General features: G+C 28.2%; 1 protein-coding gene and 1 pseudogene across 6 annotated transcripts in view; both read right to left on the reverse strand.

Moving 5' to 3' along the window:
• The window catches only part of LOC113384599 (synaptosomal-associated protein 25-like), an 87534-nt gene that overhangs the window by 40588 nt on the left and 23805 nt on the right, over positions 1-23141 (reverse strand). For 2 of the 6 annotated variants that reach the window (XM_026622342.1, XM_026622345.1), the window contains exons 1-2: positions 12763-12862; positions 8116-8317 (exon numbers count right to left, since the gene is read on the reverse strand). The exons of 3 other annotated variants lie outside the window; for them this stretch is intronic. In XM_026622342.1, the coding sequence (XP_026478127.1) occupies positions 8116-8253 (138 nt within the window). In that variant the 5' untranslated portion in view covers positions 8254-8317; positions 12763-12862. Of the gene's footprint in view, positions 1-8115; positions 8318-12762; positions 12863-23141 lie in introns of those variants that run through there. One more of the 6 variants, XM_026622343.1, reaches the window with a different exon arrangement.
• LOC113384598 lies at positions 14707-22740 on the reverse strand (annotated as a pseudogene).

Raw genomic sequence — 23141 nt, forward strand, 5'->3', positions numbered from 1 at the left:
TCCCCAGCTATCAGGTAAATTAACAAAATTATGGCTGATCAAAAAAAGTGGCACAACCGTATCCAGTTTTTCCTACCTACACTTTTTCTTAATATTGCTGAATAAAAATATAAAAATATAAAGCTGCTAATAAATAAAATTGTTAACAGAAAGTATTAGCCTATTCGCTTCTTTAGATGAAGTTTTATTTTTAGAATGTATTAACTCTATGTAGGTATAATCCATATCAACCCTCATATATTCAAAGCCTCAACCTTGGAATTGAGCCAAATCGTAATTGATTTCAGATTATATCTCGCTTGGTAATTAAATTGAAACAAAAATTATTCAAATTAAAATAAATTTATTTAGTCAGAGAAATGTGTGAAAAATGTTGAAAGGTAGTAGTCTTGATATAAATTAGTGCGTAGTATGCTATTTTCAGAAATTTGGACTTTACATTTCATATAGTTTTGTATTTTCATTCCATACATAACCTTTCATCAAAATGGAGAAGAATTTACACAGCAAAAATTAGTTTCCTGCGCATATAGTTTAACATTTAATTTATTTGATAGTACTATTACTATTATATAAGTGGCTGCTAAATTGTATCTTTTAATCATCATTAATCTAATTAACTAGAATAAATATTTTGTGCTGTATAAAATCTATCAATTAGTGTCGCATGTAAAGAGTCTGTCATTGCCGTTAAAAGTGTTTTAACACATTAACACTATGTACACAGAAATCTATTCAGCAAAACAATATAGACAGAAGACATTGAAGAATTATAGACAGTCATAGAAATAGGGATTAGAATTTTCCAAAAATATACGGATATATTTCGAGCTAATTTTAAATATTTTAATAACGCCTAAAAGATCTTGGGAACGAACTTTAAAATCATTCATTCCTAAATATCATAGGAATATAGACAAGGATTCAACAAATTTCTAAATGGCATAATTTATAATTATGATTAAGACAAAAATTTATTAAAAACTGATCGAGCACACAAATCTATTTTGAATCTACCTAAAATTACACAAGACAATTTTATAATTGTCTTTGCAGAATGATCGAAATAGAGCGTACATATTTTTCATTTCACCACTATTAAAAACTTCACCTGTATTATAAATAATAGAGGAATTTGATATTAAAATCAGTATGAAATCGAATTTGCTATAAAAATATAGTATGTCTTATCAGGTGTCAATACGGTCTTTGCGATTTTAGACAATTATATGAGACAAAATGATTTAACACTTACTCTTATCTGATCTGATTTTTGTTTCATCAGCATTTTGTTTGATCTACATCTGATTTTTATTTAATCAGCTTAAGGAAGTGGTTTCCAAACTTTTTGCAACGCTATATCTCCCCCCCGTTCTTATACCAAAAATTGTTGCGCACCCCTTAATTTTGTTAACAATTTAATTTCATAAATACTGTTATAATTTAATTAATATGCTACTACACTAATATATAATTTTATATAACATAAAAAAATAATTATGTATTTATTCATTTTTATATCATTTAAAATTTTTGGTTTATTTTCGACAATGGTATTTTGGAAATAGCTATACGCCCTCCTTTAAACAGCAATGCGCTCCTCTGAGAGGGCGCTCCCCGCGGGTTGAAAACCACAGGCAATGAACATTATTATTATATAGTATAATAAAGTGGCATAAAATCAAATATATTTGTATGCGCCGGAAAAACAACAAATTTATTCTTATAATGTCCAATTTGCAATCTAGTCAAAAGTAGCTTTTTCGTCTGAGAAAATATATTTAAAATTAGCTCGAAACAGTTTCAATAGCAAGATGAGTTTTCCAAGTCTAATAGTAGTAGTACTATCTACGATGGCCAACAAATGCACATTGATTAATAATAATTATTATTATATTCATTATAATATATATATATACACTCATATACATTTATATATGTACACATAAAACGCATACATGCGCATGTGTGCTTCGAGTGTATGCGTGTTTTTTATGTAAAAACACAAAAAGCTTAAATAAATTTTAAGTTTTATTATGTTAAACTAATTGTAAATTCAGACCCGAGCATTATTAATTTAAATTTTAAATACTTATCAATTCGAATTTTATACAAAAGAAAGTTTCTGAAACTCAAAATTTTTAGCACCATAGTAATAGCATGAATCCATTGAAGAATTATGTATTAGTTTTATTTTCTATTTATTTTTGGTGCATTTGAATCTAATATAACCAAGATTGTACTTGTTATATATTATATATACATCATAATATATATGAATTATTTTGCAGCCCAATCGTCGAATTAAAAATAATTAAAATAGAATTTTTTTATTTCAATAAATAAAAATAGTTGATATTAAATATAGAAATATAAAAAGGAGAAAATTATATACATACCAAACCAAGAAAAGCACCAAAAAAATTATATAAAATTTATTGAACACTAAACTTGTGTAACAAAAATCCCTTATCACTTCTCTGTTTCTCATTCCTCTTTTGTTTCTTTACACCCCGCATTCACTCATTCTACCGCACGTGCCGCGAAACTTTTAACAGTTGTGTCACAATGCACAACGATTGAACATCATACAATGGCATGTGCTCCTTTAATTTCTATTTTATTAATTATATTAGTTATGATAGATTTTTTTACACTGTGTTCAATATTTTTTATATAATTTTTTTTTGTTCTTTCTGGTTTGGTATGTATATAATTTTCTCCTTTTTATATTTTTATATTTAATATCAACTATTGTTATTTATTGTAATATATTTTTTAGATTACTAAGTGTCGAAACGTTGAATTAAAAAAAAATCTATTTTAATCCTTTTTTAATTCGACGATTGGGCTGCAAAATTCTTTAATATGTATCAATAAAACTAGTTGTATAATAAGCGCAGCCAGATTTATAAATGATTTTAATAATTTTACCAATAATTAAACTGAACTTGATTAAATTGCAATTTTAAGTTATATCATCAACAATAAATATTTGAGATGTACCGTTATTATCTATTTTAAAATAAATATTCTGATACTACTACCGACGTTTAGAGCTTAAATAAAAAATACAATTTACACATTTAATAGTTGTATTCTATTTTCAGAATATTTTTGACAAAAACTATATATCTGGTTATGGTAAAATGATTTCAAACAAATTTGCAAATTGTTAAGTAAAAATGAAAATATTTTCGATAATCATTTTGAAATTACCTACATAAATTAACACCCTTGTTTTCAATTTATTTAAGCCTAGTTATAAATATAATTTAGAGGTCAAATAACATCTTACTGGAAAATTAAATTCACAAACGATCACTAGAATTCGCACGAAACATTAAAACTTGACTTTTTTCTCATGTCCCTTGGCTTTGCTTTTATATACATTTTTAATGCTGAAAAATTCTTATTTATCATAAATTCAAAGCAAATTGAAAGTTTGAATACTCCTGGTATTCTGAGTACGTCTTCGATACATTATGTAGAGAATCTCTTTCATGTGTACCTCAGTGTATTTTTCTTCAAATATCCGCATGATGCGATTCGAGTTTCAGAAACTTACTATATGTAAGTACAGAACAGAATGACGTCTTCAAGCTACATACATTTTTAACATACGCTTTTTGAAGAAAATAAAAAGTAGCAGACAAACATTTACTTCCTGATAAAATAACATCTGTTAAATAGTCCGAACCGTTCATTTTCAATCATTATTATCTATATACAATTAAAATGAAATAAGAAGAAACTTTTACTTGCATGTTGCAAACCCAATTAATTATGAATGATTTTTAAAAATGGAAATTAATTTCAATGAATCCAAAACTGTACAGTACAACAGTTCCTATACTTTGTAAATGATAACTTTGAAAAAAGAAATAGCAGAACGGAAGGAAAAGGCTTATTTCCATTGATTATTATCAATAACACAGTCGGATAATATTTGGACAGACAGGCAATTAAGATAAGTACTTTCAGATTCAAAACAGATTGCGGCTATAAAGATATTGAATAAGCCAGTGATTAAAAAAATAAAAACACGATTCCAGTGACGAGACAAACCATAGTGATTCATTCAAGCATTAAATTTCTTAGAAATATTGTTAAAATTTGAAACAAGTTTCAGAAACCGCGTATTTCGCCAGGGAATCTTTTAATTGAAATGCAATTTTATACAGAAGTCAGGTTGGCAACTGAAGTAAGTGCAGATTTTTATTAGAAAATTCAAGATATTTTTCATGGAAATAGATAACTTTATTCTGTAACGCATTGTTCACCATGATCAGTAATTTATTTCACTTTCATAAAACATCTGGTTTTTAGTAGCAAAAAAAAATAATCAGGTACAATATGGCATCATTGAAATTACCTTGAATTACCATTCAAGGAGTTTTGTAAAGATCAAAAGTAATCAGATTCCAATCAGAAGGTGCAATACCAAATTATATGGTGAGTGTGGCAAAACATTCCAACCCAGTTTTAATAATCTTTGCCGAGTGGCCAAATATATAATAACAAAATAAATAACTGCGTTGTTTAATGTAAGTTGGTTAATGAAGTCTTCAGAATTAATCGTTGCTTCGTAAGAGTAAATGTAGACAATTTATTTCTAATCGACTTTAACTGGACGACCAAAGCTTTTTTCATCTTTGAGTTAAAAATCACCAGAATGAAATTTGGCCAACCAATTTTGACACTGGCTTTTTCTTAAGGCTTCGTAACCATAAACAGCATATATCATTTTAAGATATCTGATAGGTTGTTGTAATTTCATTATCAAGTAACTATAAAAATTTAATTTCAACCTGTAGTTTAGGAGATTGCCCAAATATAAAAATCAACAATGTAGAAATTCCAAAAAGCAACTCTGTAAAATACTTAGAACTTCACTTCGACAGAGGGCTGACATAGAGCACCCACATCAAGACAAAGCGTAAGCAAATAGACAAACAATTTCGTGAACTTTACTGGTTAATTGAAAGAAGATCCAAAATAATATATGAGAACAAGATCCTAATATATAAAGCCATAATTGTACCAATATGGACATACGGTATCGAGGTATGGGCATGTGCGAGCACGTCCAATATAAAAACAATTCAAAAAGCGTAGTCAAAAATACTACGAGTTATAGTGAACGCGCCCTGGTATGTCTCCAAATAAACATCAAATATATACAGGAAGTTATCAAGGAGAGAAGTACGAAATATCATCAAAAGAGCGCATACCATCCAAACACTCTAATAATAGATCTGCTGAAACAAGTACCAACGAGAAGATTAAAAAGAAAGTGGCCGCAAGATTTAATAAATTAACAATCAATATATTTATGTAAGGAAATTCCCCACTGGGGAAATATCTAAAAGCCCTGTACCCGTCAGCAAATAATCTCATTGAACCCAAGGTTCAGATTCCGGGACGTATGGTCACCTTATTACTAGTTAGTTGCCAACCTAATGCAATGGTAAGATTGAATAAATTCGCACGCCATCAATGCTCGATATGTTCATGGAACAATTAGACCAACATATTTTTAGCAGGACGTCTAATAACATTGGAAATTAGAACATTTTAGACATCTTCCTCATCCGTCGAAGCCTATATAAACCATCATTGCTTGAATAATAGGCATGAATTCTAATAACTTTTTTTCAAAAATGTCTAAATTAACATTAATTCCCTTTAAATGGGTCTACATCTGACACTGACCTATGACCTCGAAGGAATTTCTCACGTTCGATCAAACGTTTATATGTGCTTGAAAATATAACGTCATTCTGTTCCGGAACGCGAGGACGAGTAAATCATAAGCAGTATTTCACATAAGTTTTGTTCATTAAGCGAAATAACGGAAAATTATGGCCCACGAAACCATTTGTGTAATGAAAATACTTTTTCAACTTCTCTACGACAGTTTTGAAAAGTATGAAATCAAGGTAAGTAGGAAATATTTCATTAAACATTAGAGAATTTCAGAGAACTTAGTGTAAAAGCTCTAACAATAAGAGAAACATAATACGTTAAATGTATTTTTAATTAATATGCAAAATTTATATATAAAAATTAAAACATTGATATTTAGTTATTGATAAATAAAAATAATAATATAAACATCAATTTGAACAAAATACTTAAATTTCAGTTGCAACATACAAAGCTGTCAAACAAAACAACATTTTATAACACATCGACTAAAACATCTTTTTTTGATTTTTTTACCTTATTATTTTAAATCCTTAACATGAAATACCATAAACAGTTACATTTTTTTCGATTTCGCGTACGTTGTTTATTTTAAATTCGCAATAACATATAACATGATTGCTTATAATAAATTTAAAATTATTTTAATACAACGTATAATTATTTTAGTTTTACAATGACGATAACATATGAATACAAAACACGGATTTTATCAATCTGTATTATGATAATATATAATGCCAGTATATTATATATATACATAATAAATATCCGATATATTTTCCTAGGGTTACCAATAATATCTTCAAATCTAAAACATCATTCAGCAGTTTTATAATAATCTTTTCTAGATAAGTATATCCTACAATTATTATATTATAAATATATATAATTTATAATGATTAGTAGAATATCATTTCTAATGACCACTTAGGTCATGATATCCTATCAACGTATTTGACTCAGATAATAGAGAATTTGCATAGAATTTGAATTTCTAATATTGTACTTTAAATAATAGCATTTAAGGTAAAATATGTATCAAAATTAATTTCGTGGTATTTTCAATATCTGTTTCATATCAAATTTGTTTATTCATCCATTTGAAATTATTCATTTTAAAGCATGATGTAATATTCTATGATGTCATTGAAATGTTCGTGAGATAATTTCTTTCTAGTTATATATGATATCATTATTGTTTAAAAACGTAGTATAATGTGTTGAAAATAATAACAATGTAAGTTTTAATATAATGATTTGAAGTTACATTCAGTAATATTAAATCAAATATCTTAAATTTACATTCAGTTTATAATATAGAAGAAGTATGGACAAAATTACATATTTATTTTGTTTTATAATAATATTTATTTATTTAATTTATCTTATCTCAATCATATTTGGTTAATTGACCAACAGTAACAATGCCTTTTAATTAGGTAAGAACTATAATGATATATTTATTGAAGAAACATGCAATCAATTATAAAAATTATTTTCTCCATGCGTAGGTACTAATTTTTAAGCAGTTATTAAATAAATTGCTTGGTCTTCACTGGGACATCAGCAATGCTTCATTTGCCCAAAGAGAACAAATCATACATCGAAACCAATCTTTCCGGGCTCAAAATGGGAAAAAGAGGAATTGCAATAATAAATTCAAGTCACTTCTTTTTACCGATGGATCCTTTGGTCTTGTTTTAGAAATAGTTAGAGTAGTAGTTAAAAGCCATTTCACCAAAGCCAATTTTCTTTTTTCTTGGTCTCGAATAAACTATCGATTCCTTTTGTCTATGGTATAAGTATGTCATTGTGTCCGAAATGACAAATAATAAAAATTCCATTAAAACCAATAAATTGCAATAAAATTGATCTAAACCACAAGCATTGGCGTAAGTTTTTGATATAAATAATTACAAATAACAATAAATAAGGCTCCAAAATAAGCAAGAAAAATTATTGAGCCTTTCGTCAAGTTATACAATCGCGGAAACGTTTTTAAAACTAGCCAATTTTCAAATAGGTCACTGTGTCATTTTATCCATATATACTATTTTGCCCGTATTTCCCCTACTCGAAGTATAATAAAAAAAATGATCTTTCTAGCTAATACACCTGATAGTGAACTAATTGTTATTGAAAATAATACAATTGCTATTATCATAAATAAATATCAAAGACAAGAAACAAAAATCTCTTTTCAGATTTCCTTCCATTGTATTAAACTAAATATAATTTATTATTAAATTGTAAAACCAAGATTAAATTCCACAAAATATCTTCGTATCTTATGCAAATTCTCTTTTATCCAATGATTGTAAATATTAATCTTTATAATCAGATAATAAAAACCATATTTTAAAACTGAATTTCAAAATATAAAATAAAAAAATAGATACTGACCTCTTCGCATAGCGAAAGCATTCTCCTGGTTGCTTCCAATGATTCATCTGTGACTTGTCCAGCTTTGAGCTGCAACTCTTGCAGCTCCGTCCTCGGCGCGCCGCCATTTTCGGCTTGGACGGGCGCTGCTGCCGGCATCTTGCTGCCTAACTTTAACGATGCTCTTCCTTTGTTATGGTTTCCTGGTCGGAACCTGAGATAACTGTTGAGAAGAGATAAAATTATCACGTGCTCATATAAATCTACTTAGTTCCGGGTTAATCAGTATTCAGCAAAAAAATAGTGTTGTAGATAAAACAAAAAATATTTCAAGATAATTAAATTATTATTTCCTGCTTTTATTGGATCGTTAGGAAACTACTCAATCTACCAGATTAGAAGTAGTTGTCACTACGTTCAACAATTAGTAACTCTAATCTGATGTGTTGGTACTAATTACTCCACCTTGTGATGGGTTTAAATAAAGTGAAGTTGTAACTTGAGGTTTTTAAGAATATCTATATTAATGCGAATTCATCTTGTTACAAATGAAATTTGTCATTGCTATATTATTAAAAAGTTACTAAAACCTTATGTAATATCTATAAGCAGTGCTAATATTTACGTACTACGCACCATGAGAATCGATTTTGTTCAAGTATGCAATACATTTAACTAATTTTATCATTGTAAAGCACTTCATGTACTGCATTGTTACTTTCTAACACATAAAACTAGTTGGTATTCGTATTTTGCCTTGAGGAAAGTTACATGAACTTCCCGATATGTATAAATAATCGACTTAATCAATAAAAATATTAATTAATTTATGAGTGATTATATGAGTATTCCGAGTGGATTTATTACACATAATTGAAAACGAACAAACACGTTAACTCGGAGTATTTTCTAAAAGCAAATTTTCACAAATCAATAATTTTTGTAATTGAACCAGTTTCCGTAGGACTTTAACCCTCCATCGGTCGGATATTTTTCACCTTCGAACGGTCGGAAAGGTCTGGCTGGACCACCATTCATTTTACATGCATTTATATGGGATAAATGAGTTTTTGGTGTTTTATGTATTAACGATTATATAAAAAAATCAAGAAATATAAAAAAAAAACGTTGCTTTTTTTGTTAATTTTTCTGTTTTAAATCAATGAAAAACAGTATTTATTCTTTTTGGCGCCTGAATGAATGTGTGCATTACTCATCCGATTTTCAGTGTTTGCGATTACCAATAAGTTTCGTAGGTTTTCAAGAAACTCTCGTCATGAAAATACTAACATTCATGTTAGAACACATAGCAAAGAATATAAACAACGCAGTTTGAATAGAAAATACCATGAAAAAACGTATATTTCATACAAAATGTATGGGTGGTCTAGACAGACCTTTCCGACCGTTCGAAGTATAAAAAAAATTAAATCCTTATAATTATCCTTCTGTACATTTTTTCGTCCTGATTTTTTCATTGATCGACAGCGATGAAATTTTAGGAAAAGTCAAGAAATTTCAAGTCGATAGGATTACTAGAAGTATTTTTTTTTCTAATTGAAGTCGAAAAAAGTCTGGCCAGACCACGCCGACCGACGGAGAGTTAATGGTTTAGTATGTTCATTAAGACCAAGTACTCTATCGTTATACCAAGTGAATCGTCTAATTTTAATTTTAACAAATGTCAAAAAAACTATTCATTTTCTCAAACTTTGACGATTTTTTTAAATTAAACTACTTGTCGTAAGACCGTAATATTTCAGTAAGTTCTATAAGACCATGATATATCTCGCCAAAAATATTCCATTAAAATCGGCTTAATTTTTTATTTTCAACAGTTAATCACAAGAAAACGGCTCGGTAGATTTTCACCTAAAACTAACCAGTATAATTTCCAACTAATATCTTTCGTCTTTGATGTTTTAAAATCGATTCGATAGTATTAGCTTAAATGTGCACAAAGTTTAACACTTTTTTCCAAATTACAAAAAAACGGTTTGGCAGATCGTCGCACAAAACTGACGAACGATAATCTTCATCGTGATACATCAAATGGCATTTAAATTTCTAAATTCCGTTCAGGCGTTTTTGAGCCAAAAGTCTATGAAAGGTCTAATTTTAACAAATGTCAAAAAAACAATACTAGTTTTGGCAAACTTTGAACAATTTTAAAAATTAAACGACTTGTCGTAGGGCTGTAATATTTTAGAATGATCTATAATAAGACTATGGTATTAACCGTCAAAAAAATCATAAAAATCGTCAAAAAAAATTTTTTTAATACTTTATTACAAGAAAACGGCCCGGCCGATCTTTACCGGAAACTATAATCAGCACGATTCCGAAGCAATATCTTTCGAATAGTTTTTGAATTTTCAAAATCGATTCAGAATGGCGAGATAAAACGTGGACGAATTTTTTTTCACTTTTCTGCGATTTACAAAGAATCTGCTTGGCTGATCGTTGCGCAATATTGATAAACGATAGTACTCGTCGAGATACATCAAATGGCGTTTAAACTTTTAAAATCGATCTATCCGTTTTTGAGAAAACGTCAATTTACGACAAAAAATCTGTTCACACACACACACATACTTTTTCCAAATTTGGTCTCATTCGATTCAGAATGGCTTGAAACGTCGAGAAAACATAAAATTAGCGAATCGGATGTTTTGATGAAAACATAAACTTCTCCTTCGGGAGGTTAATTGATCAAGCTCCGAATTCTCTGTCCCTAATTAAAAAAATCACATTTTTCTCGTATTGAAGATTTCAGGACAGAAGTATTATGATCTGATTGCGGTAATAGTACAGCAAGCAATTGCAGAAATTACACCATATATATATACATTTTGTTTCATTTCTTTAGACAATCAGTAAATTGTAATAAATAGTCTCCAAAAATAATAATCTAATTGGAAGCAATTTAGAAAATTTAGTCAAATCTAACTAAATAAACCCTTACCGCACATGCGATAGAAACGTAATATCCTCTTAAGAGGGTCTTTTGGTATAGAGGCGTAAATTTTATTCAATACAATATTTTTACTATATTTTTTACAAGCTAATCAAAGTTTTGAGAATATAAAAAAAATCAAAATAATAATCAAAGTTGTAATTCCAGAAGTTGATAAAGTAGGGGGTGGTCTCAAAGAATTGGCACCTGACCATACCCATGATTAAAGCCCTCCAAATAATCTAAAGAAATATTTATATATATATTATTAATCCAGAATAGTGTCGCAATCGTATGAACTACGTATAAGTTAAAATATATTTTTAACAAACTGTCAACTGTCTGAAAAAAAATTTATTTCGATTTTTTTTAAACAGTAAAATTTGGGGATGAGCTTAGTTCATACTGAAAAAAGTCTATAAAAAGACTCTGCAGAAAATTCAAGTAAATCGGTGTAGTAGTAGTTGAGATTTCGTGGGTATCATATAAAAAAACAGTTTCGAGAAAAACGCGTTTAAGGAGGATTATCGTGGCCAAACAGCTATATTTCCGAAAATAATTTAAATTTTGAAAATACTATTGTATTCGTATTCTTCAATAGTTCCAAAAAAATTGTTTTTTTTTTTATTCTAGACCAGGATAGACAATACTCCCTTAATAACTCCGAGTAGTTTGATAAACCAATCACCTTTCTAAATAGTAACTTTATATGTAACAAACTTCAAACTTTCAAGATTAAAACTTCTCCATCAAAATCGAATATTTGAATTTTTAATGTAGTATTTGTAGATGACAGAAGTTATCCAATATAGCAAAATTAATTAATCAATGCATGCTTATATTAAAATTAACGATAATTGTGCACAAAAGGAATGTTATCGACGAGTAAATATTTATAGTTATTTTGATGCTCGAAATATTTTCAGTTAAAATTTTTAATGAATGCATTATTTGATTTTTAGTGAGTGTCTAATTTAAAAAAAAAGTTTTTTAAAGTTGAAGAAAGGGGCATCCCATATCCTCTAAACGTAGAAATATTCATAAATGATTTATTTTGTGGATAGAAATAAATATTTTTTTAGAAATGACTTGTTAGTTCAGAAAATTGAAATCGTAATATATTATTTATTTCAAGTTACATTGAATTTGTCAATATATTATCAAATGTACTTAGATTTGATAGCATGTGATGGTTAAAAATATAGAACACTTTTTAATTAAAATATAAACGATAGAATTTTTTTTCAATCATGCAAAAAAAAATGTATGTATCAAAACAAATCATGAATTATTTTTGGGCAAAATGTTTAGGATTTCCCAAAAAAATTTATTATCTGTATAATGCGTTCTGTAATAATACGCCCCAATATCAAACCGGAGAAAAATCAATACTTAAACCAGAAGCACACCAAGAAGCTCATATTTAAAACTATATACCCTATGCATATGCGCCCTGTACAAATTTCCTTACAAGCAAAAGGGTTTGCGCATATAGTTAATATCATGATTAATAAAAGTAAATAAATATTTCATTATCCCTTCACTAACAACATTGTATTCAAATTATTTAAAACAAATAAAGTATTTCGTTACAAATCTTATATTCGGCTTCAAGCACACCCAAGGTCTCGTATTATGGGCACATGAATACGCCTCTAAGAATATTTCTATTTCATTTACACTAATAATAAATGAATTTTGATTGAACGTACCTCTATTTTCCCACTTTTTCGACACTAGTATTATAATTTGCACTTAAAACTATGCAATAAAGACAGCACACATGTATTATAACAAGACACAATTTACGAGCACGAAAATCGAACTGTCAAACTGTTAAAGGCTGCACAACATTACGCCGTGTATTGTATTGCCAGATGGAACAGATAAGATTTTTGATCGTTTGACCTTGAAAAGGTTACGAGAGCGGAAATTTAAATTTTACACTAAATTTCAATAAAAATATTCAATGTTTTTTCATATTTTATTCATGTCCAAATTTCTACTTCAAGCAAATAAATTTTAATTTTATACATAAATATACTATTCTAATAAATATCATATTCTGGTAGTTCTACTATATGGTATAATAAAGATTATGAAGTACCCGTTGTAACGACGGGGCGTGGCAAGGAAATTTAAGAATAAAATGCATTTTCAATTTTATAATTTTGATATTACAAAGTATATAATTATACTCCATACTGTTTCAGAAATAATTTTATAAATGAATAGAAATTAATTTTTTTTTCTCGTTTCTCTACTGTTATCTATCGTCCACTACTAAGTTTTCTCAAGTCTCTGATTTTTATTACAAGCAAAATTAAATTTGAATGACATAATAATGATTAAAATCGCATACTGGAACGCAAATATATTCAAATATATATTTTAAACATACACAATAGTAGAAATACTTTATTGAGAAAAGAGTCTCACGATTTTGAAACTTGAACTTAACACTTTGATCAAGTAAATCAATTTTCAAAATTATTCCTGAAAAAGAACAGGACTTGGAACTATAAATATATTTAAAATATTAATATTTTTATAAGTTTTTGCTAATGTAATGAATGAGAAACAGCAAATAAAAATATGTCCGAACTACCCTTGGTATACTTCTGGCTGCTCTGGATATTTATGTAGAAATATACTCATAGTCATTTAAACTGCTTGCAACTATTTTTTTGTCTGATAATTTAAATATTAACAATGAGTGTTGTTTTTTTACACTTATTTAAGCGTCGACACAAAGAATAAATGATAAACGTATCCCCTTCACGAGGTATTGGCAATAGGTCATCGCAATGTTTAATAAATGATTATCAAGATTACCTAGATGACTTTATATATTGTCGTAATTTTTATGACCAAGCCAGTACCAACAAACCATACTAAAATTCTTCAGAAATTCATATTCATGAATTGCAATTTATGTTACGTATCAAAACAATAGCTTAAAAATACAGTAGTTTGTAGTTTTTAATAATATTGGTAACATCAGAAGCAACACTAATTTTTCTTTACATTGAATTTGTAATCAAATATACTATCATGAATCACTATTTCATGCATAATTGGCTCATCATAAATGAAATAAGAATAATATTGGAATCTTTTATTTAATTACAATAAAATATTATGTGCCAAAACTATTGACTTAATTAATTAAATAAATTACATGTATCTCAGAAATCATAATTTACACATTTCAATGTAATTTTCAGTGAGTATAAAATAAAATTCAATAGTCAATGCTTACAACAGATTACTCTATTTTATAAAACTATATATTATGACATGATATGAGATGGTTTTATAAATAAAACAATTAAAATTTAAATAGTTAAAATTTCTTATTTAGTATTGCATCACCTTCTCAAATTTCATAAAAGATTATTTGAATATTTACTACAGAACACACAGATATATAATGTAGTACACATTTTACATTTTATGACAAACCATATATTTTATAAATATTGGGCTTGAGGTGAGGTCGTTAAAACTGTTTACTGAAACATCACATTGATTTAATTCTGTAAAATATTATCCAATTGATACAATTTGCTGGAATATATGACACCAACTGATTTAGATTAAAAAATTCAAGTTATCGTTTAATAGAATAAATTAATTAAAATTGATTACCGTTCTCTACACTATGAAATACACTAATTAAATCATTAAATAATAATGTTATATATTTAAGCATATTTCTATTTATAAAAAGTAAAAATATATCTAGGAGAGTTTTAAAAATGCACAACGCGCGATTACAGTCCATTATGTTGTGCATGTCAGATAAGGGGAATATTGGCAATAGAAGGCTCTTTGAGTCTATATTACATAACCACTGCAATGCCTTGTAGCACAACCACAAATAATTTATACAATAGTACAATGAATATGAAACAATGTGACAATATTCAAGTCACATGTTCATCCGAGCAAAGCCTCCATTGTGTAAGGTCTGGGAGCCTCATGTCAGTCTAATATTACCAACTGTGTATCAGTCATTGGTCGAATTGGTAAATTTCGCCACGGTTTTCGGGCCGCTCGCCGTAATTCAGTGGAAGATAAGGATCGCCTCGCCCTTCTGATTAAAAAAATAATTATATGTCAATCTTAATTGATAAAATAATAAATCAATCATTTTGCACAATTGCAATTACATTCACAAATCACAATTTAATTACATGATTTAATTTTGATTTAATTCAATTCTTAGTAATTTCAATGTGGTATAGTAGTAAAAAATAGCAGTTTTGTTATTATTATATATTACCAGATTAAACAAATATGGCAAATGTCTGTAGGATTTCCACAAATATTTTATGATTTTTCAAAAAATTGCTTTAATTCCTTATCATAATTCACTAAGAATATGTTTTTCATAATTTAAACATGAAGGTACAGTGGTGGTTAAATCGCTCGTATAATGAAGCAATTTTTTCCAACAAATACATTGAAATGTCATTAATTTGTCCAACACTGTGGAATTTGTGAAGTTTTTTGAATATTAAAAATAAATTTTCTTTTTTGGGAAATCTTTATCTGCAAAATTTTAGAGCTCAGAAAGTTGCTTATAAATTGAGCCGTTCAGTGCACACATCGACTAACTCCAAAAAACAGAAAGTGGAGAAAAGCGATGAAGTAATGCACATTGCTTTTAAAAATTCCTGTAATAATATAAGTTGGAAAATATAATGTAGAACGTATAAATACATATATAGCTTACATGTGACGTTATATAAGGTTAATTACAGTAAATAGTGAGTAAATAATTATAATTCAAGTTAAAGATTTGATATGACTTGTGGAGTTAATCAAGTTGTCAACTGAAAAAAAATAATAAACCTAATTCTTATATTTATATTGTGTTAAAGCATTTTCATAAAAATGAATGTTAACTGTTGCAATATATTATTTGTGATAAATCAGTAATTTTCTCTATCAGCTGTATTCTATTATGATTAGAATAATTTCTGTCAATTTTTCGTAGTGGGGGGAATGAATTTTAGCAAGTCCTTTATGTCTCTCAATTTTTCCTTTTTCAAAGTTCTAGCCTTATAATATAATAATGACTATTGTATATTATTCAAACATTTTGGCCAACCTGGTACACACTTTCTTATATTAATAGCTTTAAAATACGTATCTTCATTATAGACATATTTAAATTATATAAGATTGGCTTATATAAGATTTCTAACTTTATAAATTTACTGGACACTCTGTAATGGTTACTTTTCTGTTAGTGATTGTTCTAATGGTTTTGTTGATAAAAAATCTTCGTGGGATATTTGGATTAGCTAAAATGGCGCTTTCCTTTTACATGTTTTTATTATATTGTACCAATTATCTAGTGAAAAAATGTCTCGATTTTTTTTGCACGTGACTCAATAATCTAGAGTCAATAGGTAAATAGCTATTTCCACTGACCAGAAATTTCATTTCAATTGACTTAGCTCTTATTTCCGTATTTTAAACAAGTTTCAATAAACTTAAGACAGTTTTAATATTTCTGTTTTGCCGGGTACACGAATTTTAGTATGTAAGTTTGTAACATCCTTGAGACTCTACAGTTTTTTGCCAAACAATCTTGGGGTTTATGTTTTTATCAAATTCTTATTTGTGATTCATGAAACCCGAAAACCGGTCCAGCCGGAACATATGCACTACAAAATGGAGTTAATCAAAATGTCTTCTGAAATAAATGACTTATTATTCAGAGGTCAAAAAAAAATTATGTTTCACAGTGTTAATTTTAATTATTCCGAAGTCATTAGTATCACTAACAGTTATGACTACACTGAGTACTTTCGCACTAATATCTCAGTTTTTTCAAAAAATGGAGTTAGTCGATGTGTGCACTGAGCGGCTCAATTATTGTAAGACCTTTAGTGTTTAGTTTTCTTTGAACCCATAGTTATAGAAATAAATATTATTTTGTAAATGTACGAAATATCAACAAACATGAACTTAACATATCTAACTGCACAAACATTATTAATATATAGTTAATATTTTAAATTATTCTCGATATATTCGCATGAGTATTACTACATATTTAATATAATTAATATATTATTAATGAATAATTGAAAGACTAACTAATTAATGAATAATTGAAAGATTAATTTACTATCATGGAACAGCCAAAATATTTTTTTTGGTAGGAAAATCGTCGGCGCGACCGACAAAATTTTTCATATTTTCATTTTGCCATTAACAATTTAGAATAGCTATGAAATTATTACTCGCTCAAAGCAACAAACCGCTTGAGCCGCCCATATATCGAAACACTCATATGTCAGGTCACTTGTAATTCTGTATTACTGATTTTTGGAAAAAAATCATTTATATATTCAACATTAGGATATAAAAAAGATATATCAACTTACTTGCTAGTTTCAGTGGCTCGAAAATATACGTCATCTGGTGCATCCATCCAACTTATAACTTGTTTACGTCCAGACCCACTACGACTGAGCTGAGCTATCTTCGGCTTACCATTAAACTGAATGTTAGAAAAAATTTTCAACTATGCTTGTTCGATTGTCATTCTATCATAAACAATATTTTAACTGGTCAAGATTGATAAAAAGCACAATTTTCATTCAACATTGAATAACTGAGAAAATCTCATTCAAAATAAAAATATTTTATTTGACCAGCACACTGATATAGAGAGAAATGACTATTTCGAAATTTAAGCATATTTTAATACATCTTGGTAACTTACGTGATGTATATGTCGTGGAAGTGGTTGGCCTGTTGCCTGAGCTGCTGCAAGCATAGCTGCATATTGTTCCGGACTTGGCCTGTGTTGAGGCATAGGGTCTTTGTTTGGTCTTTTTGCTGGCGGCGCTGCAACTGCTGCCGCTAAAAAGTTTATATAATTTGTATTATTTACTGCTGATCCTAAATATTGTGAAGGAGATTTGAAACATGTCCTTACGTTCTAAACCATTGACTTCGTCAAACCTACGTTTCACAGTTGTAGGTGGCACTACACAATTTATTGGTGTCTTTTCAATAAGATCTGATTTATTGGGCACCCTTTCGTACATCAATGAACCATCAGCAGCAATTGGTGGTTTTGGGAAAGATACTTTTTCTGGTTTTGGCATATTCTAAAAAATAAACAATACAAAATATTTTTATATTCAAATTCAAAGTAAATTCACTTCATATCCTTACTTCTTTTAATGTAAGTATAAGCCAGTCAGCAACAGTTGTACCAGGATTGCCTAATCTATTGGCAATTTGCGTCACGCTTCCCCGATCTTTTTTGCGGTATACGAGAAGTTGTTTTAATTCTGGTAATGTTCTTCCAGCCATGGCTAACGCACCTGTAACAAAGACAATAGTTATTAATTATTCATAAATATTATAAATAGTTAATTTTATATAAAAATAAATATAAAAAAAAATTGCATACTAACATTCTTGTTTTACGCTGCTCTGCATTTATTGGGTAGAATGGTGCTCTTGCAGCATGTCTCGCTTTTACTAAATGTCTGCACAATATTCTTGATGCTCTAGTTATGGCTGTTGCATGTAAATAAAATGCTGTTCGTGTTTTCATAACAGGCCTGGGACTACCCGACCTCATAGCCACACAGTGCACTGTTGCATAATGTCTAGCTAAATGTGCTCGTAATTTGAATTCCTATACAAATATATTAATAATAAATAAAAGTAAATAAAATATTAGTTTCTTTTCTCTAGAAATTCTATGTTTAATAAATACCTTTCCACACCCAGCAACTGTGCACCTATGTGGACGATGTGTTGCGCCACCTACACCAGTGGCAACTCCACCAGAACCTAGTTGTCCGCTATTCTGCAAAAGTCGTTCTGCATCTTGAATATCAGTTATATCTCCTGTGCCACTCAAAACTGTGAGCTCTAAATCTGCAAATGCAATGAAGATTAAGTTCAATATTTATTAAACAATATTATGTTTATTCAAATTGAAAAATTGATTAATTTCAAAACATGAATAGAATAAGGGATAAAACTATTCAACAATAAACACCAAACAAGATTAATCTAACATAAAACTGTTGCTAGTAAAATATCGATTATATAGACAAATATTTATAAATTTCAAGGTTTTACATTACCTGTTCTTTTCTTAACAGCATTTGCAATATCTTGTTCATTTTCTAGTATTCGAGCAGGATTTTTGAGCCCTCCATATTTTTCCAATATTGCCAACAACTGTTGCATAGCCTACATTGCATGTGCCCTGGGCCCCACTGATACCATTGAGGGGATGAAGTGACTAAACAAAAATGTATTATATTTTAAATTATTAATTATACATATTGTTCTTGCAATTAGATCAAAACTTACCTCCACAACTTTCACAATTTTTCCCTGATGGTGCTACAGGATCTGTACTTCCATTGGAACTGAAATAAGAGTGTTACTGAAAACCTATTTTTTAACTATAAATTTTGTATTATATGTTTTTCTAAAATTATTTTAGTCTTCAAAAGCTTCTCAAAATGTTAGTTAAAAAGTGTTATTTTCACAATATTGTTTTTAAAAATATAGTAATTTTATATTTTGATGTTGATAAATTAAAAATCAATTCTGATATATTACTTCACTCACTAATTTGGAATGTAGACTTGTTTTAATTTTGATTCTGCTTCAACAGCCTTCACTCGTTTTTGCTGCACATATCTATCGGTTGTTTTCCACATATAATAGTATTCTATGATATTTTTTAATGTTTTCCATGGTGGTAACTAAAAAAGTTATTTAAAAGTATATTAAAATTATATTCTTATAATTATTAATATAATTATAAAACTTTACAAATATATGTCAACATTTTTTTATTTTCATATTGTATTAGTTTTATTTAGAACTAATAATATGGAATAGAGAATATTGTATAGAATGGGAACAATATAGTAACATAATATTTAATGTGTTTTAAATTATCAAATTTAATTTAAAAATGAACGATATCATACTCACAAAGTCTGTTCTAATGTCATTGAAATCTTTGCCATATTTTTCTAAAGCCTCTTCAAATAAGTTTGCTTCAGAAGCACTCCATTCCTCCATTTCATCTCGGCACAAAACTGGACCGGATGATGGGACCAGTGATCCAATTGCAGCATCCAATCTGTATTGGTGCTGATGTGTGTGTATCCATTGCGTGAAACTAAAAATAATCACAAAAGTCAAACATAATATTATGAAAAATATAATACAAAAATTCATACATAAATCCTTTAAAAAATTGACCTTGGTTAAAAAAAAATACAAGAAAAGGTTCTATTTCTTCTCATTAGAGAAAATCAATACCTTTTGAAATCACAATGTGTTTTTATGCTCAAACTATAATAATTGATCATTTACAAATAAAAATATTGCAACTAATACCAAATGCTATTGCAAATATTGCATTATTCAAGATGTGTACAGACAAATAAAAAATAACATTAGATATAAAAATCCAAATATATCCAAATCCATTCAAATGTATTCTATATAAACTCACTATGTATAATTTGAACATAATTCTTACCAATGTTATATCTCTACTAGCAGCTGCTGCACTCATGTGTAATGATGGTTGTTTGACAGAACTGCTACAATCTAAAGCTCGTGCAAAAGTTCCAACAGATCTTGAGACAACCAGAAATTGATCTATTTGCCTATCTGTAAGTTGATGTCTTGGTGTCCATACAAGTTGTTCAGTGACTTCAGAATCTCGTGGATCTTTCTCACCAGGCTGCATATTTAATAATCAGTATGTATGCATGGATGTATGTATGTATACATATATATATATATATAATATATATATATATATATATATATTTGAATATGTTTAATTTACCTGCAGTAAAGGAATTATTTCAGTTTGGTATCTACTACCCACACGAATTTCACCTTTATCAGCTAGAAGTGTTTTCTGTGTAGGATCAAATACTAGACAATAGAAAAATGCATCCTAAAAAATAATTTCTTTAATTAGAATTATTTAATTTATTATATACTATATCTATAATTATAATTTAATCTTATCTCATAAAATTAAGACAAATTTTCTAGTTTCATTCATGGTATTTTAGTTCTTCTAGTTGATAGAAAATAAAACTTTTGGAAACAAAATTACTCTTATTAAATCACACATAGAATCATTTGATCAATGTTTTAATTGCATTTACCTCTTTATTCAAGTAACTGGTCAATGCTTCAGTCTCGTTAAGTAATGTGACACTACATTTTCCTCGAATATGAGTTGCGGGTAAAGTTTCCACTTGTCGAGATAAAAAATAATTCCCTGTGTTTGCTCTCAGTCTTTGTTTGGGTGTTAGTAAAGCATTTTCACTCACACGTTCTGATCCTCCACCACCCACATTGGAACTTGAATTATTCATCAAATGATCTTCATCTAAAGCAGCTATAAAATAATAATCTCTTATTGTAACAAATACGAATAATCAATTTTTAATTTGAACAAACGCAACTAGTATGATCATTTTTATAAATTGAATAACTTTTTTGAGGGCAGGCATTTATTATGAGTTTATTTTTTAATATTTTCATGCTCAAACGATTGAAATATTTAGTAATTTTATGTTTCAGTTTAATTTTACTTTAATGGTATGTATATATCATATGTATGAACATGTCCACTACATTATTTATCATATATGGTTCTTAATGCAATCGTGGCACATTATTAATGACTTTGACACATCAATTTTAAAAATATATGTTGAATTAAAGCACTGAAAATATTTATATTGATTGAGTGTGTGTTATTAAAATGTATGTTAACTTGCATCAGCCGCATTTAAAATTAATACTTCTATAACTTATAATTTGAATATTTTCAATAATATATTTATATTAGTACTAACCAATTGCTGGGTCCAAAACTGCTTGTGCAGCTTGCTCTTCACTTACAGGTGTTTTTAGCCACATTTTCTTTAATTTCATAGCAACTGGAGAATCCTCAGAAGTAGCAACTAAAATGTTCACATTGTATATAACACAAGAGAGACAAATTAAAAATCGAGTAAAACTTATTGCAAATTATAACACCTTGATGTTTATCAGCAAGTTGCACAAGACTCCCTGGCAAATCCCTCCTTCGATAAAAACACATAACTTTTGCTTCAACATTTCCTGAAGCAGTTTTGTTTAATTCTTCAATGCGACGAATTTGATATGGTGATGTTGAAGAACTTTCAAAGTACACATAATCTACAAAAGAATCAATTAAACAGTTAATTTATGTTTAGAAAAGATTTGTTATGAAATTGTTTCATAACTATTCTGAAAACATAAACAAATGTTAGAAATGATGTTTTGTTTACATAAAGCCGGTTTTGTGTATTCGTTTATAAAATTCCAATATATTTACACCGGTTTGACATAAAATCTAGAAACGGGCTCTTTTCATTGCTATAAATATATATGTGTGAGTCTATACTATACATATATGAATCTTAACAGCATTTGCACGTAAATATATCCTCTGAATGTACACAAAAACATTACGTACCTCCGACCCTGTACATATTTGAGGTCATACTATTCAAACTACACAGATAAAAAACGATCTTATATCACATTTAATAAATAATATATGGTAATCAATTTAAACGTGCAAATTAGTAAATTGATAATTATTTTTTGCTAGACGCGATACCACCACTCGCCATTTTGTCAAAAACTTTGATATGAAGTATTACCAGATTCGGTATAATTCAAGAATGAAGAAGTTTGCAAAAATGTTACTGTTGGATTCGTGATTTTTTTTTTTTCAAAAATTAAATTTTAGAAAAAAAATCTATTTAGTAAAGAAAGTTATTTAAATTTAATTTTGATTAAAATACAGTAATTAAACTATTCTTTTGCACATAAATAAATTTTAATTCATAAATAAAAATTCTTAGCAGAGTAATAGTAATAAAAAAATAGTTGTTTATAAGTCATATGTTAATACATTAAGTTAATTAGAAGTTAAAATATAAATTTCATTGCAGTATTTAAAAATATAAATGAATAGAAATAAATAAATAGAATATAAAGATATGGATGC

Source organism: Ctenocephalides felis, unplaced genomic scaffold (assembly GCF_003426905.1).
Source record: "Ctenocephalides felis isolate EL2017-DRISC unplaced genomic scaffold, ASM342690v1 CF-g0.4_SCAFFOLD_03571, whole genome shotgun sequence".
In the NCBI taxonomy this organism is placed as follows: Eukaryota; Metazoa; Arthropoda; class Insecta; order Siphonaptera; family Pulicidae; genus Ctenocephalides; species Ctenocephalides felis.